This window comes from Balaenoptera physalus (assembly GCF_965194825.1).
Source record: "Balaenoptera physalus genome assembly, chromosome: 10".
In the NCBI taxonomy this organism is placed as follows: Eukaryota; Metazoa; Chordata; class Mammalia; order Artiodactyla; family Balaenopteridae; genus Balaenoptera; species Balaenoptera physalus.
Genome location: NC_138889.1, coordinates 98,537,146 through 98,561,996, shown reverse-complemented (window position 1 = coordinate 98,561,996; position 24,851 = coordinate 98,537,146). Strand labels below are relative to the sequence as shown.

General features: G+C 47.7%; 1 protein-coding gene across 1 annotated transcript in view; it reads left to right on the top strand.

Annotated features, from left to right (window-relative positions):
* Window positions 1-24,851, top strand: part of SYT13 (synaptotagmin 13) — a 42,725-nt gene that overhangs the window by 11,573 nt on the left and 6,301 nt on the right. The window contains exons 2-4 of the mRNA XM_082410540.1: window positions 16,526-16,751; window positions 19,408-19,542; window positions 21,006-21,307. Coding sequence (XP_082266666.1) covers window positions 16,526-16,751; window positions 19,408-19,542; window positions 21,006-21,307 — 663 coding nt within the window. The remainder of the gene's footprint in view (window positions 1-16,525; window positions 16,752-19,407; window positions 19,543-21,005; window positions 21,308-24,851) is intronic.

Below are 24,851 nucleotides of genomic sequence, written 5' to 3'. Positions count from 1 at the left end.
TCCCTGGTGGTCTAGTGGTTAGGATTCAGCAATTTCACCACCATGCGCGGGTTCAATCCCTGGTCGGGGAACTGAGATCCCATGCAGTGCGGCCAAAAAAAAGAAAAAATGATGATGTTTTGGAGAGGAATGCATTTGAAGATGAAGAGAAGGTTGGGGAAGAGCAGTTTGGTTGGGCAACTAGAAGACTTGCTGGAAACAGCTGCAGAATGAAGCTTAGAATAACTTCAGAGAGCTCTAAGCTCATTCCGTGTTTCAGATCCCCCCTCCCCTCCACCCTTTCTCACAGTGCACTCCCCAAGCATCTTAGAATGTGTTTTTATTTCCAGCACAGTCTGTTCACAAAGAAAGGGCAAGGATACCAGAGAGACGTACATACAGTGAAGGCAGTGATGGTACGTCAAGAGACGAAACTCCATAGGAAAATGTCAATGTGGTCTCAGGGCATTTTGGCACATTCCCTGCAAATGCATCATCTAATAAGCCCGTCTCTTACCTTGCAAGTGGGACGGATCCTTTAAGTAGCAACAGGACTGTCGCCCTTTGTGTGACAGCCTCATTACAGCCCTTTGTGTGACAGCCTCATTACAAAACTTGCAGAGACAAAGGACCAAAGGACAGAAAGGAATGAATAGGAGCATAAGTATCCCGTTGGTAACCACTACATGGTAGACTTGTGTTTGTTTTTGGATACCCACCAGTATTAGTTTTAGGTAAGAACAATCTAGCTTTTTGAGATGACTCAAAAGAGGAAATTACCTGTTAGAATGAAAATGTTCATTTCAGGATCAAGCCACTGAGATATAACAGGAAGCAAATTAGACTTAGACCCCAAACCTGAATTTGAATTCTACCTCCAGCATTCTCCAGCTAAATGACCTTGACCATTCCAAATCCCACTTTCCTCATCGACAAAACAGAGGTGATAACAATAAGGTTCTCTACGGTAATATTAAAGACTAATTGAGACAACGCTTTTGAAAGCACCCAATACTGTCAACACCAGTCACTTCTCAGGGTATATTTTAGGTATCTCTGAATCCTTTTCTTATTTATCCTTTACCAAAGCAATGACTTGTCTGTATGTTCATTACATAGGAAAGAGAGAGTTCATAAAAAGTATTCCAGGGGGCTTCCCTGGTGGTGCAGTGGTTGAGAATCTGCCTGCCAATGTAGGGGACACGGGTTCGAGCCCTGGTCTGGGAAGATCCCACATGCCGCAGAGCAGCTAGGCCCGTGAGCCACAACTACTGAACCTGTGCGTCTGGAGCCTGTGCTCCGCAATAAGAGAGGCCGCGATAGTGAGAGGCTCACGCACCGCGATGAGGAGCGGCCCCCGCTTGCCGCAACTAGAGAAAGCCCTCGCACAGAAACGAAGACCCAACACAGCCAAAAATAAATTAAAAAAAAAAAAAAAAAGTATTCCAGATGTGAAAAATGAAAGCCCTCTGTTAGGATGGGAAGGGTGGGCATGAACATTACACTTCTAGGATATTCATTCATTCAAAAAATATTTCTTGATGACCTATCATGTGCAAGACACTGAGTTAGCAGTAGGGACACCGCCGTGACTGGGCAGACAACATCCCTGACCTCCTGAAGCTCGTGTTCTACAGGTAGAGATCTTCATTACACCATCATACAAATGAATATAAATCTAACTGTGTTAGGTGTGGTAAGGGAAGCAAGAGTTCTCTCAAGAAGTGATAACTCCTTAGTGCTCCAATCTTAACATATTTGGAGACTCCCTTAAGTAAAAACATTTTGAGCTTGTACCCCTTATACATGTATATTTAATTCTTTGTGAAGCATATGTAGGCTTCATATTATGTATACATATTGCTCTACTAATATATTGTGTCCATAATAAAACATGCACAAACATGGACCTTTTAAAACAATAATGCAAAAATAAATTATAAAATGAGATTCTGTAATTTTCTTCCATACACCAAATGGACTGTCTTGCACACCCCTGTAGCATACAGTTAGTGCCATTTACTAGGTAAAGGTATTGGGGATGAGCGTTTGAAGTCTTCTAGGCATAGGGCATGTGCAAAGGCCCTGTGGAAAGAAGAAATATCACTTAGGAGGGACTGAAAGAAGGTCAAAGTGGGTAGAGCACAGAGGGCACAGGAGGGAGTGACTGCAAGCAAGCGAGGTGGGTGAGGCCAGATAGCACCACACAGGGCCTTCTGGGCCACCATTAGTATTTGGATATTTATCCCAAGAGCAATGGAAGCTACTGAAAGGTCTTAAGTGAGATGTGACGTGGTCAGATTTAGGCCGTGAAAACATCCTTTTGGGTGGGGAAAGAGTAGAAATGGGGATACCAGGGAAACCCTGGAAAGAGACCTTGATGGCTTGAGCCACTGTGATGGCAGCAGTAGTTTGGAGAGATGTTTAGAAAATAAATTGACTGGCTTTGCCTGTGGGTTGGGTGTGGGCTTCAGGAAGAGAGAGGAGTTAGGGACAACACTGTTTCACTTAGGATGGTGGTTGCAATTAATGAAACAAGGAAGAGGCCATGGATTTTAAGTCATGAGTTCACCTTTGTGCAGGGTAAGTGTGAGGAGCCTTTGAGCTATCTCCATGAAGATGTCAGTTGTGCTGGTGGTTCCACAGGTTTGGAACTCACAGTCTGGCTGTGATATATATTGGGGAATAGCAACCACAGCCATGAGCATGGCTGAGACCGCCTGGGAAGAGTGCAGAATGAGAGGGAAGAGGGCCTAAGAACAAGTACCAAGGACACCAACATTTCATGAGACAAGGAGGGGTGGCCAGAGAGGAAGGAGAAAAACCTGGAGAATGTGATATCAAAATAATAACAATAACAAGAGAAAAACTTTTGAAGAAGAAGGGAATCATTGAGAAGTCAAGTAAGGTAAGACTGAAAAAACCCATAGGAATGAGACAGTGAAGGTTACCAGTGACCTTGGAGACCAACAGTGACCTCCAGTGGGCTGACGGGGCCTCTGGGAAAGTGTTGTAGAGTGGCTGGAAAGTGAGGAATAAGAACAGCACTGAGTATAGGCAGTTCTTTTGAGATGCATGACTGCAAAGGGGTGGAGAGGGCTAGGGCTGGGGCTGAGCAGGGGAAAAGAGGTCAAAGGAATATTGAGCACAGTTGAAAGCTGTTGGGAAGGAGCCAGTTGAAAGAGAAGGATGAACGTTCAAGAGAGAGGGAGAGAGAGATTAAAAAAAAAACAGCTAGTGTAAGGCTCCCACATGGGCGGATGGGGCGCAAGACTCAGATGGAAGGACTGGTCCTGGAGGGAGGGAGAGTGGGAGACACCTCCTGCAGTGTCACAGGACAGGGACGGGCACAGCATCTGTCTGGAGAAGAAGGGCAGGTCGCTGTGTCTGTTAACAGGACGCTAAGGGGCTTCCGTTCTCTTGGTTTCCTTTTTCTCTATGAAGGAAGTCAGAGGAGAGAGAGAAATTCCAAAATGTGGGCTTGAGGGAGGAGTTAGGGAAACAGTAGGATTTCTGGGGAGGACTGAGTTTAAGGTTGGAGATCATGAATTTATCATGGAACCATCCACCCTGTCTAGGTGACTCTCTTGCGGCACAGGGCTATTTGATGCAGCATCATGGTTTAGCAGGGCTCATCCACCACTGGAGTTTCACCACGTGGCATCAGGGAAAGGATGGGAAGGCAAGGGAGGGTATTGTTGACATCATGGCCCATTTTCTCATTTGATCCAGCATCTAGTATGGTGCTTTGCACCTCTCGAAGTTTTTAATACGTGCTTGCCAAACAGACACACCTGTGGGTTGGAAGCTTCAGGGCTTGAAGCTTGAAATGAGCTGAGGAAAAACATTTGACCTTTATAGTAAATTGGAGCCAAATATTCTGATATTATTGACCTTCCATGATCTAATCGTATTTTGTGACAACATTGCATAGACTGCTCGAATGTTGGCCCTTGTCATGCAGAAGGGAAATCCAATAGATTTGGATCCCATTTAAGAGAAGGAACAGCTACATCTAGGGATGATACTCACCAGGTTTGAGTCAGCCAAAGTGGCAGCTGGGACGAGAATATTAGAAGAAGCCCCCTAGTGGCTGTCCCTTCCTTGAAATCTCCTTGCTGCCGTCCCTTGAAATCTCCAAGAAAGTCCCATGGTAAAGAATTAAAAAAAAAAAAAAAGTATATATATAACTGAATCATGTTGCTTTACAGCAGAAATTAACACAACATTGTAAATCAACTCTATTTCAATAAAAAAAAAAAAAGAAAGTCACATGGAAGAACCAATCTGTTGCCCAAATATTGCTGTGACTGTAGACATCCAATGACACTCAGGGATTGTTTTCTTGGAAAAAGAAAGAGACCTGAGAGGTAATAATGGAGGTACTTTTCCTTGATGCAGCTCTCTTGGATTCTTCCTTCTCCCTACACATCGCTCCACCCCTAAGCATTGTCAACTCTACTACCTGGGAGAAGTCTTCAGCATTGGAGGCCCTTCACAGCCTGGCCTCAACATTCCTTTGCAAATCCATCCCTCAGCCCCAACCTTTCTCTTCAGCTGGTTTGCCAGACTCACCACACCCTGAGCATGCTCCCCTCTGTACCCAGGCTGCTGCCTTTCTCTCCATTTGAGATACCTCTGCCTCTCCTCTCCATAGTTATCCTTGAATGTTGGGCTGAAGCTGCTTCTCCAGGAAGCCTTCTCTGATCTCACTGACTTTGAGGAACTCCTCTTTAGGTCTTCTGTAGCACAGAGTCCAGACCTTTGGCCTTTTAATTCTACCTTCTTTACTTATTTCCCTTTTGTAAAGTGTGCATCAGGAGGAGCAAATAGCTTTCATCTTGCATATCAATTCTTATTAATTGGTAGTGGCTTCCTGGATCCCTGAGCTGAACAGGCTGTGTCTGATCACAGCAGGAAAGAACACTTTGATCGATTAGTCATGTCTGCCACGGGCAGAGGGTAGAAGAGTTGTAGCATAAGAGCCTTGTATTTCCATTTATGGAATATCTCACCTCCACCATTGGATGGTAAACTTCCCAAGGGCAGAGAATTATTCCGTGGTACGTAAGATGGTTGACTACATAGTTAGCAGGCAACAAGTGTGTGCTGATTTCTGTTTGGGCAGAAATCTGAAGGTTGATTAATTGGAGGGTTTTGGCTTAAAACCAAAATATAAGGAGAATCTAGTTAAACAATCACTGTCCTGTTTTGAAGCCTTGTTTTACAACTTGGCAGTTTTTTATACCACTGGGTTAGAAATTGATGTGCTTTCCAAATGTCTACACATGAGTGGAAGGAAGTCTTCAATTAGTGGTTTTCTGCACATTTTTTCTGAGCTGCATCACCTTTGATGGGTGCTATTCACATACTTGACGGGTTCTGCAGAATTCATCTCCTTTCTCTCCCACTCAGAAAAGCGTATTAGAACACAAATGTGTGAAAGAGGTATTGTTATAAGAAAAACCCTGAATGTGCTCTAATCAATTTTTTAAATGAGTCAAAAACTATCAAATTTCAGTACTTCAGCCATCATATGTAGTATACTGGCATAATAACAAGGTTGGAAATTGTTGCTTTTGTCAATGGTTTCATCAATTATCCAAGCATCATAGAATCAAGAAATCCTGTGACTATTCTGGAACAAGATCCTGAATTCAATGTCAAGAGAGTATATAACCACATTTTCCAACCTTTAATACCAAACTGCCTGTCTTACATTAAAAACATGGCTCGCATAAATCAGAAACTGAGAAAAAAAATCTAAAGTATCCAAATGGACACCGTTGCTTAAGACCACCGAGACCAATACCAAGTAAGCATGTGTGTTCCCATCTTATCCAAATTGATGATGAAACAGGGCTGAGATTCCCCTCCTACACATGGACTCAGTTTAAAGAAAGACTTTTTAAAAGTCTCTAGTGAACCAATACAGTGGAGGGGACAGTGGAATTTTAAAAGTTAAAGGCTGGTTGAGGGACTTGGCTCAGAGATGAAACCCATCATCAACAGCCGTGCTATGATAGCTGGAGATGGGAGGATAAGGATGGACAGATGGGGAGGGAAGGCTGGGTTTGAGCCCCAGTTTACTGACCAGGAGAGTTTTCTTTGCCCTTTTAAAATAACCTAGCTTTGAAACAATGTTTCTGATGAGTGTTGATGAGGTTATAACATAGTCTTGACCTTGTCGTGGCTCAGGTCACAAGTGAAACATATTTTCTGCAAAAGGAACGTCAAACCCAGATTCAGAACTGAGAGCAGGAACAAGGCTGAGGCCCAAACACTCAGGCGGGTCATTACAACAGCAACCAGGTGGGGAGGGGCATGGGGTCATCAATCTAATGATGTGAGATGTGACAGCACATCAAATGCAATGATCTGGACGTTTCCATTTTTACCAGTTTATGGTTGGTATCCAGAGGCATAGTCCGCAGGGAACCATGTTGTGAAATGTCATTTAGCAGCACTGGCTTCGTGGTGGACTCGTGGTCCAAGCCTAGAGCTGTCATACATTAGCTGTGGGATCCTGGACAAGTTTCAATGTCTCTGAGTCTCAACTTCCTCCTCTGTAGAGAAAGGAATTAAGTTATTTTTATTTATTAACACTAGGGTATAGAAAAGAGAAAACAGTAGGCACTTATCTCTAGGGTTGTGTGAGGGTCAAATGCAGTAAAGTCTGTTGCGCTTTGCAGAGCGTCTGGTGCAGAGGAAGTGGTAGAGAGATGGTGGCTATATTGCCCTTTCAGGCTTTGTGATGTAACTGATGGAGTCAATGCAGCACCACTTACAAGATTCTCTGGGTGGAATCTTGCCATTGTGTGGTTTCCAGCCCTGTGGAATTATTGTTTTTGAAATCTGCGTTTGAATTCTGTGTCCTCCAGAAGAATGGGGATAATAGCAACACTCATTGCCCCTCCTTTTCTCGTAGGGCTTTAAGCTTTGTTGGTACCCGCTGTTCTCTGAACACACTGCAGACTTTCATGCTGCTGCCTTGACCCAGAAAGCCCTTCCCCCACTTCTGCACTTGTCAAACTGCTGCCCGGGCTTCGGGGCGGGGCTGGGGGGCAGCAACCAAAAGTCAGAGTCTCTGAATCGTTATGAAATTCTCCTCCCATTATACACCCCACCCCACCCTGTCCCTTCCCCGGGCAAAGTTTGATGTGCTTCTACTCACTCTGTCTCGTGTTTCGCTGGTCTCCATCATAGTGATTATTATTATACTAATCCCCCCACCACCCACCCTCCTTCACCAGCCATCCAAGCATTGATTCCATCAATCATCACTGAACTGTTTGTGGGGAGCCGAGAGGACGTGACAGAGGGAGGTCGTGCCTGTGAGCAGCTCACCACACAAGGGGACGTTTCTCCATCTACCCTGCCTGGCGTTCTAGGACCTCCCCCAAACCAGGGCGTTCCCACATGAGCCTCAGGGACCACCTGTGTCACAGTCACCCTAGGGAGCTTCTTAGACACACAGATTCTTTAGGATCCACCTAAGACCTCTGAGTCAAGGCAAGGGAGGCACTTGGGAATCTGATTTTTACATTCTCCCAGATGAAATTTCTACACATCAAAGTGTGGAACCAGCGCTTCAACTCTGTTCCTCTGACTAAAGGGCATGCAGGGGCAGAGTAAGGGGTGGCCCAAGCAACAGTCTAAGGGGCACAAAGCATGGGTGAACAGTAAAGGATGACTACAAATATGAGGAGGTGGGAAAGGGCTGGAAGCAAGACAGAGCATGTAAACAGAGGACTCTGGAGAGAGCCAGTCTGGGTTTGAAGCTTTCCTCTACTACTCACTAGCTGGCTGTGCATCCTGACCTGTAAAATGGGATTGATCATAGCAGCACTTCCTGATAGGGTTATTATGAGGATTCAGTGAGCTCATATTGGAAGAGTACAGGGCACAGGTGGGCAGAACCACAAGATGGAAGAGGCTGGGAGGACTCTGAGTTTGGAGAACAGCCAGCAGACCCTTCAAGACTGAGAGAAATCAGCTTTTATTGTGTTCAGCCACTGAGGTTGGGGGTTGTTTGTTACATAGCAGGTGGTCTTCCCTGACTAATACAAGGTCATGAACAAGCGTCCTGCTAGCCAAGAAGGTTCAATCAGTTGTAGGTGCGTGCAAGGATGCTCCACAGAGGGAATGGGCAGAGAGGATCAAGGCTTTGGGTTGTTAAGAGCTTCTATAGCTGCACCTCAAATCCTCTTTAGAGGAGTTATCTATACAGTTGGAATGAATTTGGACAGATGGTTGTTCACACAGACTCTAGGAGTTGGTCCTTCCCTGGAAGCAAAATGACTGTTTCTCTCAGTTAACTTCTAGCTTGATTTATTGTATGTTGTCCAACATAGGAAGAAAGAGTCCTGCTTCTCCACTAGGGCACGCATGTGTGTGTGTGTGTGTGTGTGTGTGTGTGTGTGTGTGTGTGTGTGTGTTGGGGAGCAGAGGGAATGTGGTACTAGCCAGTGTCCTGCGAAATATCCCAAGTCACAAAATAAATAAGCGAAACTTTTCTGTCCTGATGGTAATTTAAAACACTTTAATACTAAAACCATCATATGGAGTCAAATACAAAAAGTCACATGAACTTGAAGATAGAACTGGAGATTTCAAGAAAGAATCCCAATTACTCCAGAAGACTTCCCATTCTCTGGAGTACGTGTTACCTTCGTCTGCCTCTGGTGCTGCTTTGGAAGGAAAGTTTGAGAAACACTGACCCAGAGACCAGTGGATCCTAACTGCAGGTCCACAGGCAGGTTCTGGGCTGGCCATGTGTAGGAATCACTTGGGACACTCAACATTCAGATTCTTATGCCAACCCCAGAAAGCCTAATTCAGCAGGTGGGCAAGAGGCGTGTGTTTGTGTGTGTGTGTATCTCTATCTAAATTTTATTGAGGTACTGTTGTCATATAGTGAAATGCACACATCCCAAGTCACTAGTTTGATCAATTTTGACAAATAGCTATCCTCTAGGCTGTAACCCACACTTCTACCATGCCTCTTACCACTCAGTTCTCCCCAGTAGCAATCAGAACCACTGTTCTGATTTCGATCACCATTCATTAGTTTCACCTGTCCTAGAACTTCATCTACATCAGTGTTTCTCAATCATGGCGCTATTTACATTGGGGTGAGATAATGCTTTGCTGTGGGGAGCTGTCCTGTGCATTGCAGGGTGATGGCTAGCAGCATCTGGCCTCTACCTGATAGCAAGCTCCACCCCCAGCTGTGACAACCAAGAATGTCTCCAGACATTGCAAGTGTCCCCTGAGTTGAGAACCACTGATATAAATGGAATCACACAGTATAGATGCTTATGTACTATGCCTTCTTTTGTTTACCATGTTTTTGCAATTTTTCCCTATTGTTGAGTATATTCACAATTCCTTTCTTTACTGTTAAGGAGTATACCATTGTAAGAATATGCCACAATGTACCTACCCATTCCCCTGTTGATGGACACTTGGGCTGCTTTCTGGTTTTGGCTAGTATGACTAAAGTTACTATCAGTATTCGTGTATAAGTCTTTTTGTCAACACATATTTTCATCTTCTTTGGAAAAATACCTAGGAGTGGAATTGTTGGGTCATAGGGTAGATATATGTTTAACTTTTAAGAAGCTACCAGTTGTTATTTACAATGGCTAAGACATGGAAGCAACCTAAATGTCCATCAACAGATGAATGGATAAAGAAGATGTGGTGCATATATACAATGGAATACTACTCAGCCATAAAAAAGAATGAAATCATGCCATTTGCAGCAACATGGATGGACCTAGAGATTATCATACTAAGTGAAGTTAAGTCAGAAAGAGAAAGACAAATACCATATGATATCACTTATATGTGGAATCTAAAATAGGATACAAAATGAACTTTTTTACAAAACAGAAACAGACTCACAGACATACAAAACAAATTTATGGTTACCAAAGGGGAAAGGGGGCTGGGGGAGAGATAAATTGGGAGTTGGGAATTAGCAGATACAAACTACTATATATAAAATAGATAAACAACACGGTTCTACTGTATAGCACAGGGAACTATATTCAATATCTTATAATAAACCATAATGGGAAAACTATGAAAAAGAATATATATATTCTTTTGTGCTAAAAAATATGAAAAAGAATATAGATACTGGTCCCAATGCATAAATCAAAAACTTTACATAGACTCCAGGGTCAAATAAATATTTCCAACATTCACCAAGGGCTTGCCATGCCAGCCTCTGTGCTAAGAACTTACACCCAGTTGTCTTTTCTACTCCTCAATCCAACCTCAGGAGATAGGCACTATTATTAACACCCTCTTTTATAGATGAAGACACCAGGGGCACAGAGAGGTTAATTAATCAGACCCAAGATCACACAGCGAGTAGCTGGCGGAGTCTGGACTCCACCCAAGCTGTCTTGTTTTAGAGCATGAAGTCTGACCACAAGGCTGTATTGCAAACTCTTGTACTCATGTTAGAGTGCATAATTACCAGTGTCAGAGCCCAGAGTGACAGAGGCTGGCAGGTCCCTGTCCTCTGACCCAGCTCCCCTCTGAGGGGGACTTTGCCGTGCTGAGCTTCAGACCCCGGCCACAATGGCCCGTGTTTGGCCTCATCTGAAAACTCTATGTTCAACTCTCTTTTACTCTGCCATCTCTTTTTTTAAAGTTCAAGTAAAAAGGGCAAAGCCATCCGTTTCCATTTCCAGTTGGGACTGTTTCCCCCACCCGTAACTTCCTGGATGCTGTGATGCTTTAAGATGGATGCCCCAGAGTGAAAACCTGAATTAATAAACAGTCTTTAGGTGAAAAAATTAATCATGTCACAAAAGGGGTCACCTGACATCTTTAGTAAGGTTAAACGTTTGTTTACAGATCATTAACTACATAATTAATTTCCTTTTTATCAACATAAGCCCCATAAAAAAGGACAGCATCTGTCTTGTTCACTTCGATGTTCCTAACACTTAGCGTAGGACCTGGCCTGTCGTAGGGCATCAATAAATACCTGTTCATTAAATGAAGGTTTGTCCCTCCCCACTCATACCATCTGTCTTAGCCTGGATGACAGGAAAGCTGAGCCTGCCAGAGGCCTCCGGGCTTTTCTTCATCAGCAAGTGCCATCCAGGGATGCAGGAAGGAGGAGAGGAGGAGGGGGCACGCACAGGGAGCATTACTGAGCCAGCTACCAGCTGGTGTCAAGGGTGACTGCTGGATCTCGAGGTGTCATCTTCTGAAATGTCACTGAACTGTTTGGGAGGAGTAGCGAGGAAGAAGGGAGGAGCCCACAGTGGTCGAATTCCCCCCACGGAGTTTTAACTCTTGACACATCCGGGTTGCCCTTGGGTGGACCCAGAGTGTCCCTGGGTGTCTCACACCTCAGCAGCCACAGAGAAGCCCAGGGCAGGTGCAAGAGGAGTGTGGCACGGGCGAGACATAAGACACTTTGGGGCTGTGCCTATGTGAAGCCGGTCGGTGTCCGCGCACAGCTGGCCACGTGGGGAGGAGCAAGTGGCTCATGGCCCCCGAGACAGGCGAGGAGGGAGAAGCCAAGGATACAAATCAGAAGGGGCTGATGCTCCAATGAGGGTGTCCCTCCCATCTCTGTACCTGCAGTGCCGAGCACAGCTGGGCATTCCCTAATCATTGAACACTTGCCTCCCCTGGAAACCTTCCCTGATTCATCCTGCATCTCTATTTCCAGACCTTCTTTTCTGGGTTCAAGGGGCATTTAGAAAGAGAATCCCACTTTGAAATCTTGCCCCTCCTACATCGGCGGTGTAAGGCTTGAACTCAGGTCCTCCCATGGGGTTTGCCCTGCTGAGCACCTCCTTCCTCCCAGGCATTCATCCGCTCCACCTATAATCCCTTCCCAGGCTCCCTCCCTCAAGTCCCAAACCTCTTTTCTGCTTCTTGGGCATTGAAGTTTAAGCTATTTAAGTGGAAACATAGATGCACTTGAAAGATGTGGTGGAACCAGGGTTTTGAAACGCAGCAAATAAGATTGTACAAGGGAACGAGATAGGTAATCAGCTGCTGCTTTCACTACTTGGAGAGGCTCGTGTAGTGGTCAGCAGACTCTGCTTCTCGCCTGGTCAAGGGCTATAAATCGTTCTCCACTGAAGGCAGCCATTGCCGTACAGCATCTTACCAAGGCAGGACAAGGACAAACAGTAAAAGAGGATGCCTTTGGCTGGATGCAGAGGGGCTCAGGGAGATGTTTGAGCCTTACGGTAGAGTTTCTCTACACCAAGGTCATGATCTCCTGTGATGCTCGATAAAATATGCATTACATCAGTTCAGGATGCTTTTGGCTGCAATTCACAAAGACCCCAATCCAAACGGGCTTCAACAATAAGAACAACATTATTCGTGTAACCAGAAGTACAAAGGTAGGACAGCTTTCAGGCTCAGTTGAGTCGGTGGCTTAATGACACTGTCATCAAAGACATAGCTTCCTTCTGTCTCTCTACTCTGTGGTTCACCTTGTCGGCTCTGTTCTAAGACTGGCTCACCTTGCTGTCGCGAGGCAGGGCCACACACCTCCTATTCAGCAGGGGAGAGAATCTCTTCTAGTGCCGTGGAAAGCAAGTCCTTTCATTCTGTCTGGGGTGGCTTCCCCAGGGCAGAAACAGTTCCCAAGATGATGCCAAGAATGAATAGAATCAGACCAAAGAGAACCCCCCTCCCCACCCTTGCCCCAGAGCTGGGGTGGGACCCAGAAAGCCTGGTGACCTGGAGGGAAGGTAGAGGGAGCAGGGAATGGATATTGACGGACACCCAAGAAAAGCCTAGCCCGCTGCAGGCTCCTGAGGTTCTCAGGGGCACACAAAGTGAGACCCACTGTGTAGGGAGGAATTCGAACTCAGGCTCTGCAGAGACTGGAGGTGACACAGACTGGACCTCACTCAAAACTGAGCCCAGTGATTATTTCCCTATTAAAAATGCAAAGTCAGCCAAATTTGATCAAACTGGGAATTAATCAACATAGCCCTTTTCTAAAATGATTGAACTGAGATGAAACCAAGTGTGAATGTAAAAGTGTTCCCTAGACCAGCCCAAGAGCCTCAGTTCTGGCCTCAACAAGTGACAGAACAGGGTGACTCTGAGAAGAGGATGTGGTCCAGTGGCCTGTGGGAAGCTGCCGCAAAGGAGGGAGTCTTAGCAACCCGAACCCCGCGATGCTACAGTTGCCACTTAGAATCCAGCATCCAAAAAAAAAAGGACTTATTTTTTTGAAAAAACAGCTGCAAGGCAGTGGAAATGACACAAATTGGAAGTGAAAAATATCTGGAGGCTTGATTATATACTGCTCGTCAGTTGTATGACCTTGAACTTCCTCCTTTCTCCATTTCTTTATTGTGAAATAGTATAATTAGCATAACTCAGATGAAATATTAGAGGCAAGCACCACTTTGTGGAGGACAAGAAGACATGGGGACATCGGTCATTGCTCTGTGTGTCTCCTCCCGGGGCCCAGCCTTCCTCCCCAGCCCTCCCTCTGCCTTCCAGACCCCCTCTCCTTCAAGGTCTAGCTCACGCCCTGGCTCCTCCTTGACCTCCAGGACTCCTCTGCCTGCCCCCTGCAGGTATCGTCTGCTCTCTCCCACCTGTTTGTTTTTTTTTTTTAAACCCTAAATCACAAAACAATTTATTAGTTTTCCTTTCCTGGGAGCATTAAATACATTTGAATTCAAATGTTAAATTATTTTAATTTGATTTATAAAGTAATTTTAGAACATTTTAATTTTTGGTCAAAAGTCCTTAGATTTTTTTTTTTTTAACATCTTTATTGAAGTATAATTGCTTTACAATGGTGTGTTAGTTTCTGCTTTATAACAAAGTGAATCAGTTATACATATACATATGTTCCCGTATCTCTTCCCTCTTGCGTCTCCCTCCCTCCCACCCTCCCTATCCCACCCTTCTAGGTGGTCACAAAGCACCCAGCTGATCTCCCTGTGCTATGCGGCTGCTTCCCACTAGCTATCTGTTTTACATTTGGTAGTGTATATATGTCCATGCCACTCTCTCACCCTGTCACATCTCACCTCTCCCCCTCCCCATATCCTCAAGTGCATTCTCTAGTAGGTCTGTGTCTTTATTCCCGTCTTGCCACTAGGTTCTTCATGACCTTTTATTTACACAGGCTGTCTGCTGCCTGCTTCTGTACTGCAGTCCCAAACTGTCAAATATACTCTTATTTACTCTCCTGTTTGTGATTGTCTCCCCAAATCACCTGTACCGGCAAATAAAGAACAGCGTCTCCCACCTCTGTAGCTCGGCTTGTGGGAGTGAAACAAGCCTTGAAATCACCTGTCTCTTGAGTGATAACTCAGAGGTGAAATGACCTGCCAAAAGTCACTCAAGCTCAGATGGTTGGGTCAGTACCAGAAGCCAGGCCCCTGGATGCCCAGTGACACTCTCAATGTGGTGGAGATGCAAAGGGGGCCTGACTTTGCAAATCATACAGCTCCTCCCAGGGTGCCTAGTCGAAATGTGTAATAATGACAAGCGTCTCTGAAGGGTGTGTGCTGCCTGGCAAAGGCTTGAAGGCAGAAGAAAGGTTGGGAGCCACTGGGGCAGTGGGCTTTGGGGCCAGGCTGGTCTAGGCTTGATCTTGTCACTGCCCGCACTCTCTGGTCCAGGGCATCCTTGGTCCATTGAAGTCGGAAGTGCTTTTCGAGCTCATGCGTGCCAGATGCACTCAGCAGAGATCAGGATAGAGGTGTCCTAGCTTGGGCTGCATTATAGCCTACTGGGCAGTGTTTCCAAGCGAGGAATGAAGTGTTTTATCCTCTCTAAGCCCCTTAGGGAGTTCTGAAGGATACGTGAGGCAATGCAGGGACTGCAGCCCTCAGGGTACCCGCAGGAAGTGGGTGTTCAGAAGAGGCTGGCTCTTGCTTCTCACCCCTTTCGCACCTTCTCATGGACTCTCCATCCATTGTCCAGTCAATGAGGATAGTTAGGAATGCTCCCGTCATCAAGTTCCAGCGTCCTTCAGGAACGGTTGGGGACAGAGTCTCAACCAGGGCAGAATGTCCAGGAGTTGTCCTGGGGTAGTGAAATGTACAGAGTGCAAACACACGAAACCTGAACTTTGAAACAGTGTAACCACCACCCCCCTCCAGGACTGCACACACTTCCCAGCCTCTCAGTCACTCCCGCCACTGGGTAGAGCAGCCTTGAATGCCTGGCCAGCCCCTCCAACAGCCGCAGAGCAGGGAGGGGCAAGCGGACAGCGTGGAGGGCAGGCAGCTCCTTGGGGGCTCTGCTGTGGGTTGTTACCTGCCTCAAACTGAGGGCTGTTTTGTGGGCTGCCCACCCAGTGTGCCAGTGTCTCAAGCTCTAGATCTGGTCGTCCACCCCCAATTTCCTGGGGACTGGGCAGGTCCCCAGTATTGCTGCCTGTTAAATAACTTTGAATCCCTCGAGTAGGAGAAATCTCAGTCCCCAGTGGAGGCAAAGATAGAAGATTCCACTCCTGTACAAGGCAGCCTTGCTTACTTAAGACTTGACAAGCAGGTGGGTCTTTGTGTAAAGAAAAGATGTGCTTTCCTCCAGGTGGACCTAGCCCTACCCCAGGGCACATAGCTGGGCAAGGGGTGCACAAATTGCATTTCAGCCCCCACTTGCTCCTCCTCCAGACATCTTTGTGCAGTGCACAAAACACACAACTGAACATGGCAGCCCTAGCCACAAGTATGTACTGTGTGCTCCCTGTGAGCAGACACTGCAGGAGCAAGACAAGACATAATCCCTGTGCTTATGGAGCTCGCATGCTAGTGGGAGAGACTGACCACAAACAGGCCAGGCTATGGTGAAAACAATACAGGGTGAGAGAGACGCTGTAAAGCAAAGCGCTGGATGTGGTGATAAGGAGGGACAGGCTTGGAGGAGGGACTTAATTTAGAGCTGGTGGAGGTGGGGGTGAATGGTTTGCAGGGGGTAGTTGGGGGCCAGAAGCCAGACCCAGGAAAAGTTCAGCCTGTTTGAGAAGCAGGTCGCTCAGTGGCTGGAAAGGGGTTTGGGGGCAGTGCCAGAAAGATGAGCAGGGCCAGGCTGGCCGAGCACTTACAGGTCACTGCAAGGAGTTTGGATGCCTTGCAAATGTCTGTGGGACCACAGACTTTTCTGAGCCATTGGGTGGAGAAGGGGTGGGGGAGGAGGAATAAGAGAGAAAGACTAGGAGGAGAGAAAACAGAGAGGCAGGGAGCACAGATGAGAGCAGTGGAGGGAAGACCACCGTGATAGGCCTGGGGAACGCCTGCGGGCACAGCTGTAGGGTACACAGGGGATGGATGCATGGGGGATGGACGAACAGGGCTGACATCTCAGCGGGCCCTGGCGTGAGTCATGATGTTGGGGATTCTGCTGTGCTTGGAGATGACATTTTGCCTTCCCAAGTCATGGTCCTCAGAGCAGAAAGCAACCACAGCCCTCCCTCTGCCTCCCCTGAAAGCTCAGGTCATCTACTGTCATTTCTGTGGGTGGGAACAGGCAGGAGATCCTCTCGTGGACTAATCAGAGTGATTTGTGTGTGCAGTTCAACGTCAAAAAGTCCACAGAGCCCGTTCAGCCCCGGGCCCTCCTCAAGTTCCCAGACATCTACGGCCCCAGGCCGGCTGTGACGGCCCCCGAGGTCATCAACTACGCTGACTACACGCTGAGGACCACAGAGGAGCCCGCTGCACCTGCCAGCCCCCAGGCCCCGAATGACAGCCGCCTGAAGAGGCAGGTCACAGAAGAGCTGTTGGTCCTTCCTCAGAATGGTAGGGCTCTCTGCCCCCCACTTTTCCGTGGGCAGTACTCAGCGAGGGGTGAAAGCATCTCTGTGGATGGTGGGCACAGGCAGCCCCAGTGTCCGTGGCATTGGACACTGGGCAAGCAGTGGGCACAGCACCTTGGAATGACAGCCCTTTAGCCCTTTATTCCCTGCATGCTCCCACATTGCGTCTCCCCAAGGCCTCCAACTTTCCACTGGGAAATGGAGAGTCCCTTTCAAGACGTGGGCACCGCTATAGAGAGGGGATAAAGAGCTGCGGTCAAACTACGGGCTTCAGAGTCATGGGTTTAATCTCTCCCTTTTTATATACCCATTGTGTCACCCTGGTCACGTTGCTAATCTTTTGGGGGCCTCAATTTCCTCGTATATAAAATGGGATCATACTATCAACTGCCCAGTAGGGTTGTTGTAAAGTGTAAACATAATAATGCATAGAAAGTGTTTAACTCAGAGCCTGGCCCAAGGATGTAATCAAAACATCATCATTAAAAAAAAAAAAATCATCATTATTATTGTCTCTATTCTCCTTCTCATCAGCATCAACATCAAGAATGTAACACCTTTCTGTGTACAGCGCTATGCTGGACGCTGGGGCAGATATGGAAGCAGAGACAGTGCCTAACCCAAGGGAGCATGCAGACTTTTATAAGGAGACAAAAAATCCAGCCAGGAGAACGGACTGTTACATGGTTTGGGGTTTTGTTTTGTGCGGTTGGAGAGGGAGATGGTGGAAACAGAAGCAGCGTAACTGGCTCCTAAGGCATCTTCTGGCCTGGGACCAGCACCACGCTGACCAGTGAACAGGTGCCCCCCACCAACCCAGCCCAGAACCACGGTGATTCTGCTGGCGTTTCTTCAAGAACAAATACGGGTGGTGCTGGTGGCAGGAACGAATCCTGGTTGGCTTTTAGCCTCCAGGTTTGCCAGCTCACATTAAATTAAAATAAACCCATTGAGGGCTTGAGAGCTTAAGCTTGGAGGGTGGGGAACAATTTGCATGAGGACCCTTGGGAGTGGTAATCAGAATCAGAAACAGAATCACAGGGGGGGCTCCTCTTTCCTGGGAGCCCCAGATTTCTCAAGGCTGGGATGAAGCCAGGCTTGGACACTCTCCACCAAGGACAGCAGCAGAGTACTTCAGAGTCTGAAACTTTGAAGAATTCAGAACACATCCATTTGTTTTCTCTTTCTGGTTCCTCATTCCTTTCCCCACCACAGAAGGCAACAACCACGTTCTGATTCCACCGAAATCTAAGAACTGATTGGTTCAGCAAATACTGACCAGAGGCCACGGTGTGCAGAGGGAGAGGACGCCAGATTAGACACTGTCCCCATGACGTGCGCAACTCAGTCTACTCCCACCATCAATGATTCGCATCAGCCCCTTTTAGAGCTCAGGGTCCCGATTCTTTTTTTTTTTTAATTTTTATTGAAGTATAGTTGATTTACAACGGTGTGTTATTTCCTGCTGTACAGCACAGTGAATCAGTTATACATATACGGGGTCCTGATTTTTGAAGCTGAATCTGCTTCTGCATTTCCCAGGGGTGCTGGGTTGGGTTTGGTCTCGGTTTGGTTTTTATTCTGAAGGCTGAAACAGTCTGAGACCCGAGAGCTCTGGGTGCCAGGCAAGCCCCCTCTGACACTGTCCATGTGCTGCCCTTGGAAGCCACCTGGGTCCTGGGTGGGTGTGTGTTTGGCTTCACACACTGCTGCTCACATCCTGGTCAACCCATTCCTTGCTTAGACGCACCAGGGAGATTCTTCACTACTTGCAGGAACCCAATAATGAACCGTTTTGGAAATTAAATACTCCTTTATATTTCTGCCATTTAAATTAGTCCTGAAAATCAAAAAAAATGTTAAATTCCAATTTGCTACAAGTGGAGTCTCCTTAGCTGCTGAGTCCTTTCATTCTCATTAGCTGCTTGACCAATGAGAACTTTCCAGATGTTTGGCTCCTGTCCAAGTGAGGGGCCGAGTGACCAATATTTGTAGTTTTCAGAACTTCTGAATTAAATTCATTCATTCAGCAAGTATTTACTGAACATGCACTAAAGTCAAATCCACTATCTCCAACCTTGCCCTCCAGTATCTACTCCTGCCTGACTGATTCTCTGACATTTATTTCCAGCCATGAACTCCCGGGGAGCAGGGATTGGACTCTGTGAGAGAGATGGAGCTGGAGATGGGCTGGGGAATGATTTGCTTGAAACAGGATGATCAGGACCACACAGTCTGTGACAGTTTCGCCTACTGAAAGCTCACCAGGGGCCAGGCCCTGGGCTAAGTACTTTTCTCAGTTTATTTCATTTAATGCTCACAGGAACTCCAGGAAGAAGGAACCGCTATCATGCCCATTGTAAAGATGAGGAAACTGAGGTTCAAAGAAGTCAAGTAACTTGTCCAGGGTCCCATAACTATTATGTAACAGCTCACGTCTGACGCCAAAGCCCACTGGGCTGTGATGGTCCCTTGAAAGGTAATGCCCGGGACCACAAGTGGTCCCCTGGTGCAGCCACCAAGGTTTTGCAACTAGTTAGGAAGCTTTGGGTTTGGATTTGTGGCAGAGATAGAAAAGGCATGATCCGGAAAACAGGACCCCAGCGTGGGTGGGAGTAATGGCTTGACCTTCTTAACAGGTGTGGTGCAGGATGTCTGTGTCATGGAGACTTGGAACCCAGAGAAGGCTGCCAGGTGGAACCAAGCTCCCAAACTTCACTACCGTCTAGACTACGACAGGCAAAAGGCTGAACTATTTGTGACGTGCCTGGAAGGTATGTTCTTAGCTGACTTTCACAGTCTTCTATGTGCTCGTCTCCCCAAAGCACCTGTGGCTGGAGGTAGCACTGGGTACTAGATTAGCACTCTGTAAAAAACAAGACCCTGACGTGTGTGATGCTCAGACACACAGGGGTTTTTCCTCTCTCTCAGATACCGGTCCAAAGTGGAGATTCCTGGTTGGTGGACATCTTTCCTCCAAATAGTGATTCAGGGACCAGGCTCCTTCCACTGAGGTCTCCTTGTCATCAAGCAGGTGGAAGGATGGGGAGAACAGGGAGAGGGCACAACTGTTCCTTAAAAGCTGTATCCTACGTAAGGTATGCATCACGCCTGCTCACTTCCCATTGGCTGGAACTTGGTCACATGACCACTGACTGCAAAGGAGGCTGGGAAATGTGGCCTAGCAGGTGCCCAGTTAAAAGAAGGAATGGGTTTTGGTGAACAGCTAGTCATCTCTGCCATAGACGCCTTTGACATTGGACAGGGCCTGTGCTAGACACAGAGGGTATTCTGAATGGTCAGCAAGGCTTTTGTAGTCCTTGAACCAATTAGTCTTTCCTACAGGGTCAGGATGTCCCTGGTCTCCCTACCCTGACAATTCACTTTACCATCAGCAAACAAAGCTAAGACTTTGCAAAGGAATCGGGGCTAAAAAATGCACTACTCTGTGGCTCCTGGAAGCTAGAAGCTGGGGACAGGATAAATTGGACTTTTGTGCTTAATTTTATTTTTTTGAGGGAGTGTTTTTCGTTTTTACTTCTTTTAAGATTTTTTTTAGTGTTTCATATACTTTCTTACATTTGGGCTTCACAGTAGTCCCATTTTACAGTTTGGAAACTGAAGTCTAGCAACATCAGGTGACTTGTCTAAGATCACTCCAACAAACTGGTGCCAGAGCCAGAACTAAGCCCAGTTCCCTCGAAGCTCAGTGCAGGGCTCTTTCTATTAGGACACACGGCCTCAGTTCTTCATCTTCTCTGCCTGGGTAACGCCAGCTACCGCTTCTCAAATTATCATTGAGGAACCAGTCATAAAAGCTCCACAGGTGCAAATTTCCACACGGGGAAGCCTTAAAAACACCAAAGTTCAGAATGTAAAACAGCGGTCATGAGGTAGCGGCCAAGCGATTTATATCACAGGTAGTTGTGTGGTAAATATTTAATGTAGAGAGCAAACGAATTATGGAATCAGCAGCAAGACTGATGAAAATCATCAGCAGTTTGTGGGCCCTGGCGCCTTGGGGGAATCTCAGAGTCATGAGGAGGAGCTCCGATTTCTAAATGTCTTGCTGAAAGGCGATTGCACGAAGCCAGTGTCGTCAGCCCCGGCGGGGTCTTTCAGACACCCAAGGTCATGACAGCTAAGCCGGATTCTGCAGCTCACAGCAGGGCCCTACTTCTCCCTTCCCCTGGTCCTCAACAAGCCCTACATCTGGCTGCTTTCTCCCCGGCTGCAGCTGTGACCAGTGACCATGACGGAGGCTGTGACTGCTATATCCAGGGCAGCGTGGCCAACAGGATGGGCTCCGTGGAGGCCCAGACGGCCCTGAAGAAGCGGCAGCTGCACACCACGTGGGAGGAAGGCCTCGCGCTCCCCCTGGCAGAGGGGGAGCTCCCCACAGCGACCCTGACACTGACCCTGAGGACCTGCGACCGCTTCTCTCGCCACAGTGTGGCTGGGGAGCTGTGCCTGGGCCTGGATGGGGTGTCGGTGCCTCTGGGGGCCGCCCAGTGGGGCGAGCTGAAGACTTCAGTTAAGGTAGGACTGCCTCTCCCCGGGAAAGGTAAAACCTGTTAGTGGCGCGTGGGATGCAGGACTGGGCCAGTGCTCATGGAACAAACTTCAGAGAACTTCCCAGGCTAGGGGCGGGGGTCTGGAGAGGGAGGCGGGGTATCAAAGTAAGGTGGAGTCTTGAATAGGGTGGAGGGCTGGAGCAGACTGATAGCTCAGCACTGGGGATTCCTGGTGTCTAGTTTTGCTTCTAGCTTGCCATGCACACGCCCACCCCTGGCCTCGCCATCATGGAAGACATCGCATGGTGAGTGAATTGGCTCTGGTGCTAACAATATTATCCCCATTTAAAACCATTCATACTCCCCATGCACCTAGTGTGGGCCAGGCAGTGCAGGGGAGAGGAGCGCCGGGCACAGCCCCTCGACTTGCAGAAAGTACAGGCCAGAGGGAGAAGTTGGAACAGTTGATGATGACAGTGATGTTGGCTATGACGATGATGATATCTGACATAAGACATCTAAGAGGGGCCTAACTGAAGCACTCTGACGGGGAGTCCTAAAAGGCCTGGTGTGCAGTGGTGCTTGTGCTGGGCTTTGAAGGAGTGACCAGTGCTGGGGGGTGTTGGTTGTAGCCTGGGATGGTTCTCCCCACCCCTCTGCTGCTGCAGAAGCCGTGAGTGGGAAACAAGCGTCTGCTGAGATGCTTCGCTGTTCAGAGAGAGGTTCCTTGCAGAGCAAATCATCATTCCCCACAGGCCAGGACAGTGAGGGGGGTCAAGGAAGGTCAGGGCTGCAGGACAGTGTGTGGCTATTTAGGCCCCCAGGTCCAGGCCTCATCCAAGGGTCTGCCATGATGGTGCCTAGAGGGAACCTTCTGGATGACCAGTCTCTCAACCAGCTGGTCAGTGCCTTATCTGGAGACTGTATAGCCTACAAAGCCTAAAATAATTACTATCTGGTCAGGAAAAGTTTGCTGACTCCCATGCTGGAGTAGTAAAAATACTAACAAAGACACTAATTTTTGAGCTTTTACCATCTATCAGTTGCTATGCTTCGAACTTTACCTAAGTTCTGTCCCTAATCAACCAGGTGGAAGTGACACCAGGACTATGGCATTTACAGGCAAGAGAACTGAGGCTTAGAGTAGCTCAGTGACCCGCGTGGGGTCGCCCAGCTGGGACCTGGCAAGCTCGGCCTTGAGGCCAGGTCAGTCTGGTTGTAAATCCCCGGTTGTCCTCCTGCCGCCATGGGATGTAAGTGCGCGACAGTGCACGAGACGTAGTCAGCAGGCGCCTTTCCTGATGAACTCCGAGGGAGGGGAGAGCACGCTTTCACTCCCCACCTGCTCCACTTTTTGCTGTGATATCTTCTTCGCCTTATCTTCCTCTCTTTCCCAGCCTCAGAAGATTGATAAACACTGACAGGCGCTCTCAGCTGGACCCAGGCTGTTCCCAAGCACACTCTCTAATTAGTGTGTGATTTGGGACTTGTGTGGAATCACAGCCTGGGCCCCCCGGGAAGAGGAACCCGACACTTTGGTTTATTCAGCTGGTAAACCAGCTTCCTCAGGAGATGGAGGGGCTCCACCCCAGGGCTTTGGAGAGTTTGGTGCTGCTCCAAAATGGTAGAAATGCAGCCTATCTGCACAGAAATCCCAGGCACCTAACCTGTTTCCATCCTTTCCCCTAGAAGAACAAAAGTTATTCATTCATTCCACAAATACCTTGCCCAGTTCCCACCATGTGCCAGGAGCTGGGGACACAGCAGTGATGAAGGCAAAAGACCTGCCCTCACGGCTCATCCATCCTAATAATCATCACACTCACGGTAGCTGTCACTGTTCCGCAAATGTGCTCCCACATCCACTTGGACCGCTGGCCTGCTTGCCACGAATGTGAACAATCTCAGAGGGCAGCGTGGAGTCAGAAGTCTGAGATGGGGCTCTCGGTGTATGAGAGAGCCCCAAGGCCAGGCTAGGGAGCCCCTTGCCCCCACTAGCTGGAGGGTGCGGGCTGATTTGAATCAAGTGGGTGGAGCCATCAGTTGCTGTAGCCCACATTTTTCTTCTCTTGGTCAGAATGGGTTAAAGGAGGTGCCAGCAGTGCCCCAGTTCTCACCGGAAGACACTCAGCCAAAAGTGGCATGTGCGTCACCAGGGACCACAGAGTGACCCACTCCAAGGGCAGCTGGAATGATTCATTGAGAGCCCAAGAGAAAGATGCAGGGGTGGTGGGTGTGGGAAAAAACAGAGGAAAGATGGAGGAAGAAAGAGGGTTATTTTTGTCAGCAGGTACTTCAAACAGCAGAGCCGAGAGGGCAGATGCTGTTAAAATTCTCCAGCTGTGGCACGGCCAGCTGGGCTCATCTGGGGCTGTTGGCTCCCTACACAGAGTTGATGAGCCCTTCACAGGCTGATGGGTCCAGGCCTCTCTCACTTGGTCACCCTGTGGCCACAGCCCAGGCCAACAACTGTGGACCTCCAATAAGTGATCTTGAATCAGAAGGCTGGTGCCCATCCCAGCTCAGCTGCCACCCCTCAGTACACATGCCTGAACTCAGTTCCTTTAGTGTGAAATGAGAGGTCTGTCCACCGAGGATGCTGGAGGACCATGGGTTTAGGACTGGGGCTTTGCTATCAGACCAGACCCCCATTCAAGGCTCAGTTTTGCCACTTACTGGCTACATGACCTCAGGCAGTGAAGTGCCCTCTCTGAGCATCAGGGTCTTATGCTTAAAATGGGAGCCAGGTCAGTATCCCTCTTAACTCTTGTTGTCAGGATTAAATGGGATGTCTCACCCTTCCTTCTCACAAATAGGTATTGTGTGTCAGCTGTGTGCTAGGTGCTGGGGATGGCTTTGTGGAGATGAAGGCTCGGGGGATAGATGCTGTAATTGCACCCAGCACAGAATGTGTAATGTTAGCTGCTACACTTAATGCCATTACCAAATTCCTGGCATCTCCCAGAATCATTCCATCATATGACTAGCCACTTAGGGCTAGTTGAATTGTTGCGGTCCTATTGAAGACATGTTTCCTGGATGAAAGGTGTGACCCTGGCAGAGGGCTGGCCAGCTACTCCATCCAGCTTCACTCCCTAAACCGAGACCGGCTCCCATTCACCCAGAAACAATGTTCCCACTTAATCATCTCAAGAAGTAGTGATTGTCCTTCCTTGATAACTAATGGTAATCGTCAAAGCAAGGGGACAGATGCTGTCGTGTGTGCCAGGCACTGTTCTAAGCCGTTAAATAATTACTCATTTAATTTTCACAACCCCATTGGGTGGAGATATTATTGTTCCCATTTTACAGATGAGGAAATGGACGTTTTGTAAAGAGAAATAACTTGCCTAAGGTCACACAGCTAGTAAATGGTAAGATTGGAACTGAAACCAGACAATCAATTCTATACTCTTAGCACTACCCCTGGGCTGTGACCTGCCTCCTGTGGTGTCTCTTTCACTCGTTTTTGTCCCTCAATGGATTTGTTGAAATTCCAAGCAAACTGTTGTAGGAATTTCAGTGGAGACACTCTGTAAAGCTGCAGATGGGGGATGGGCATGCTGGAT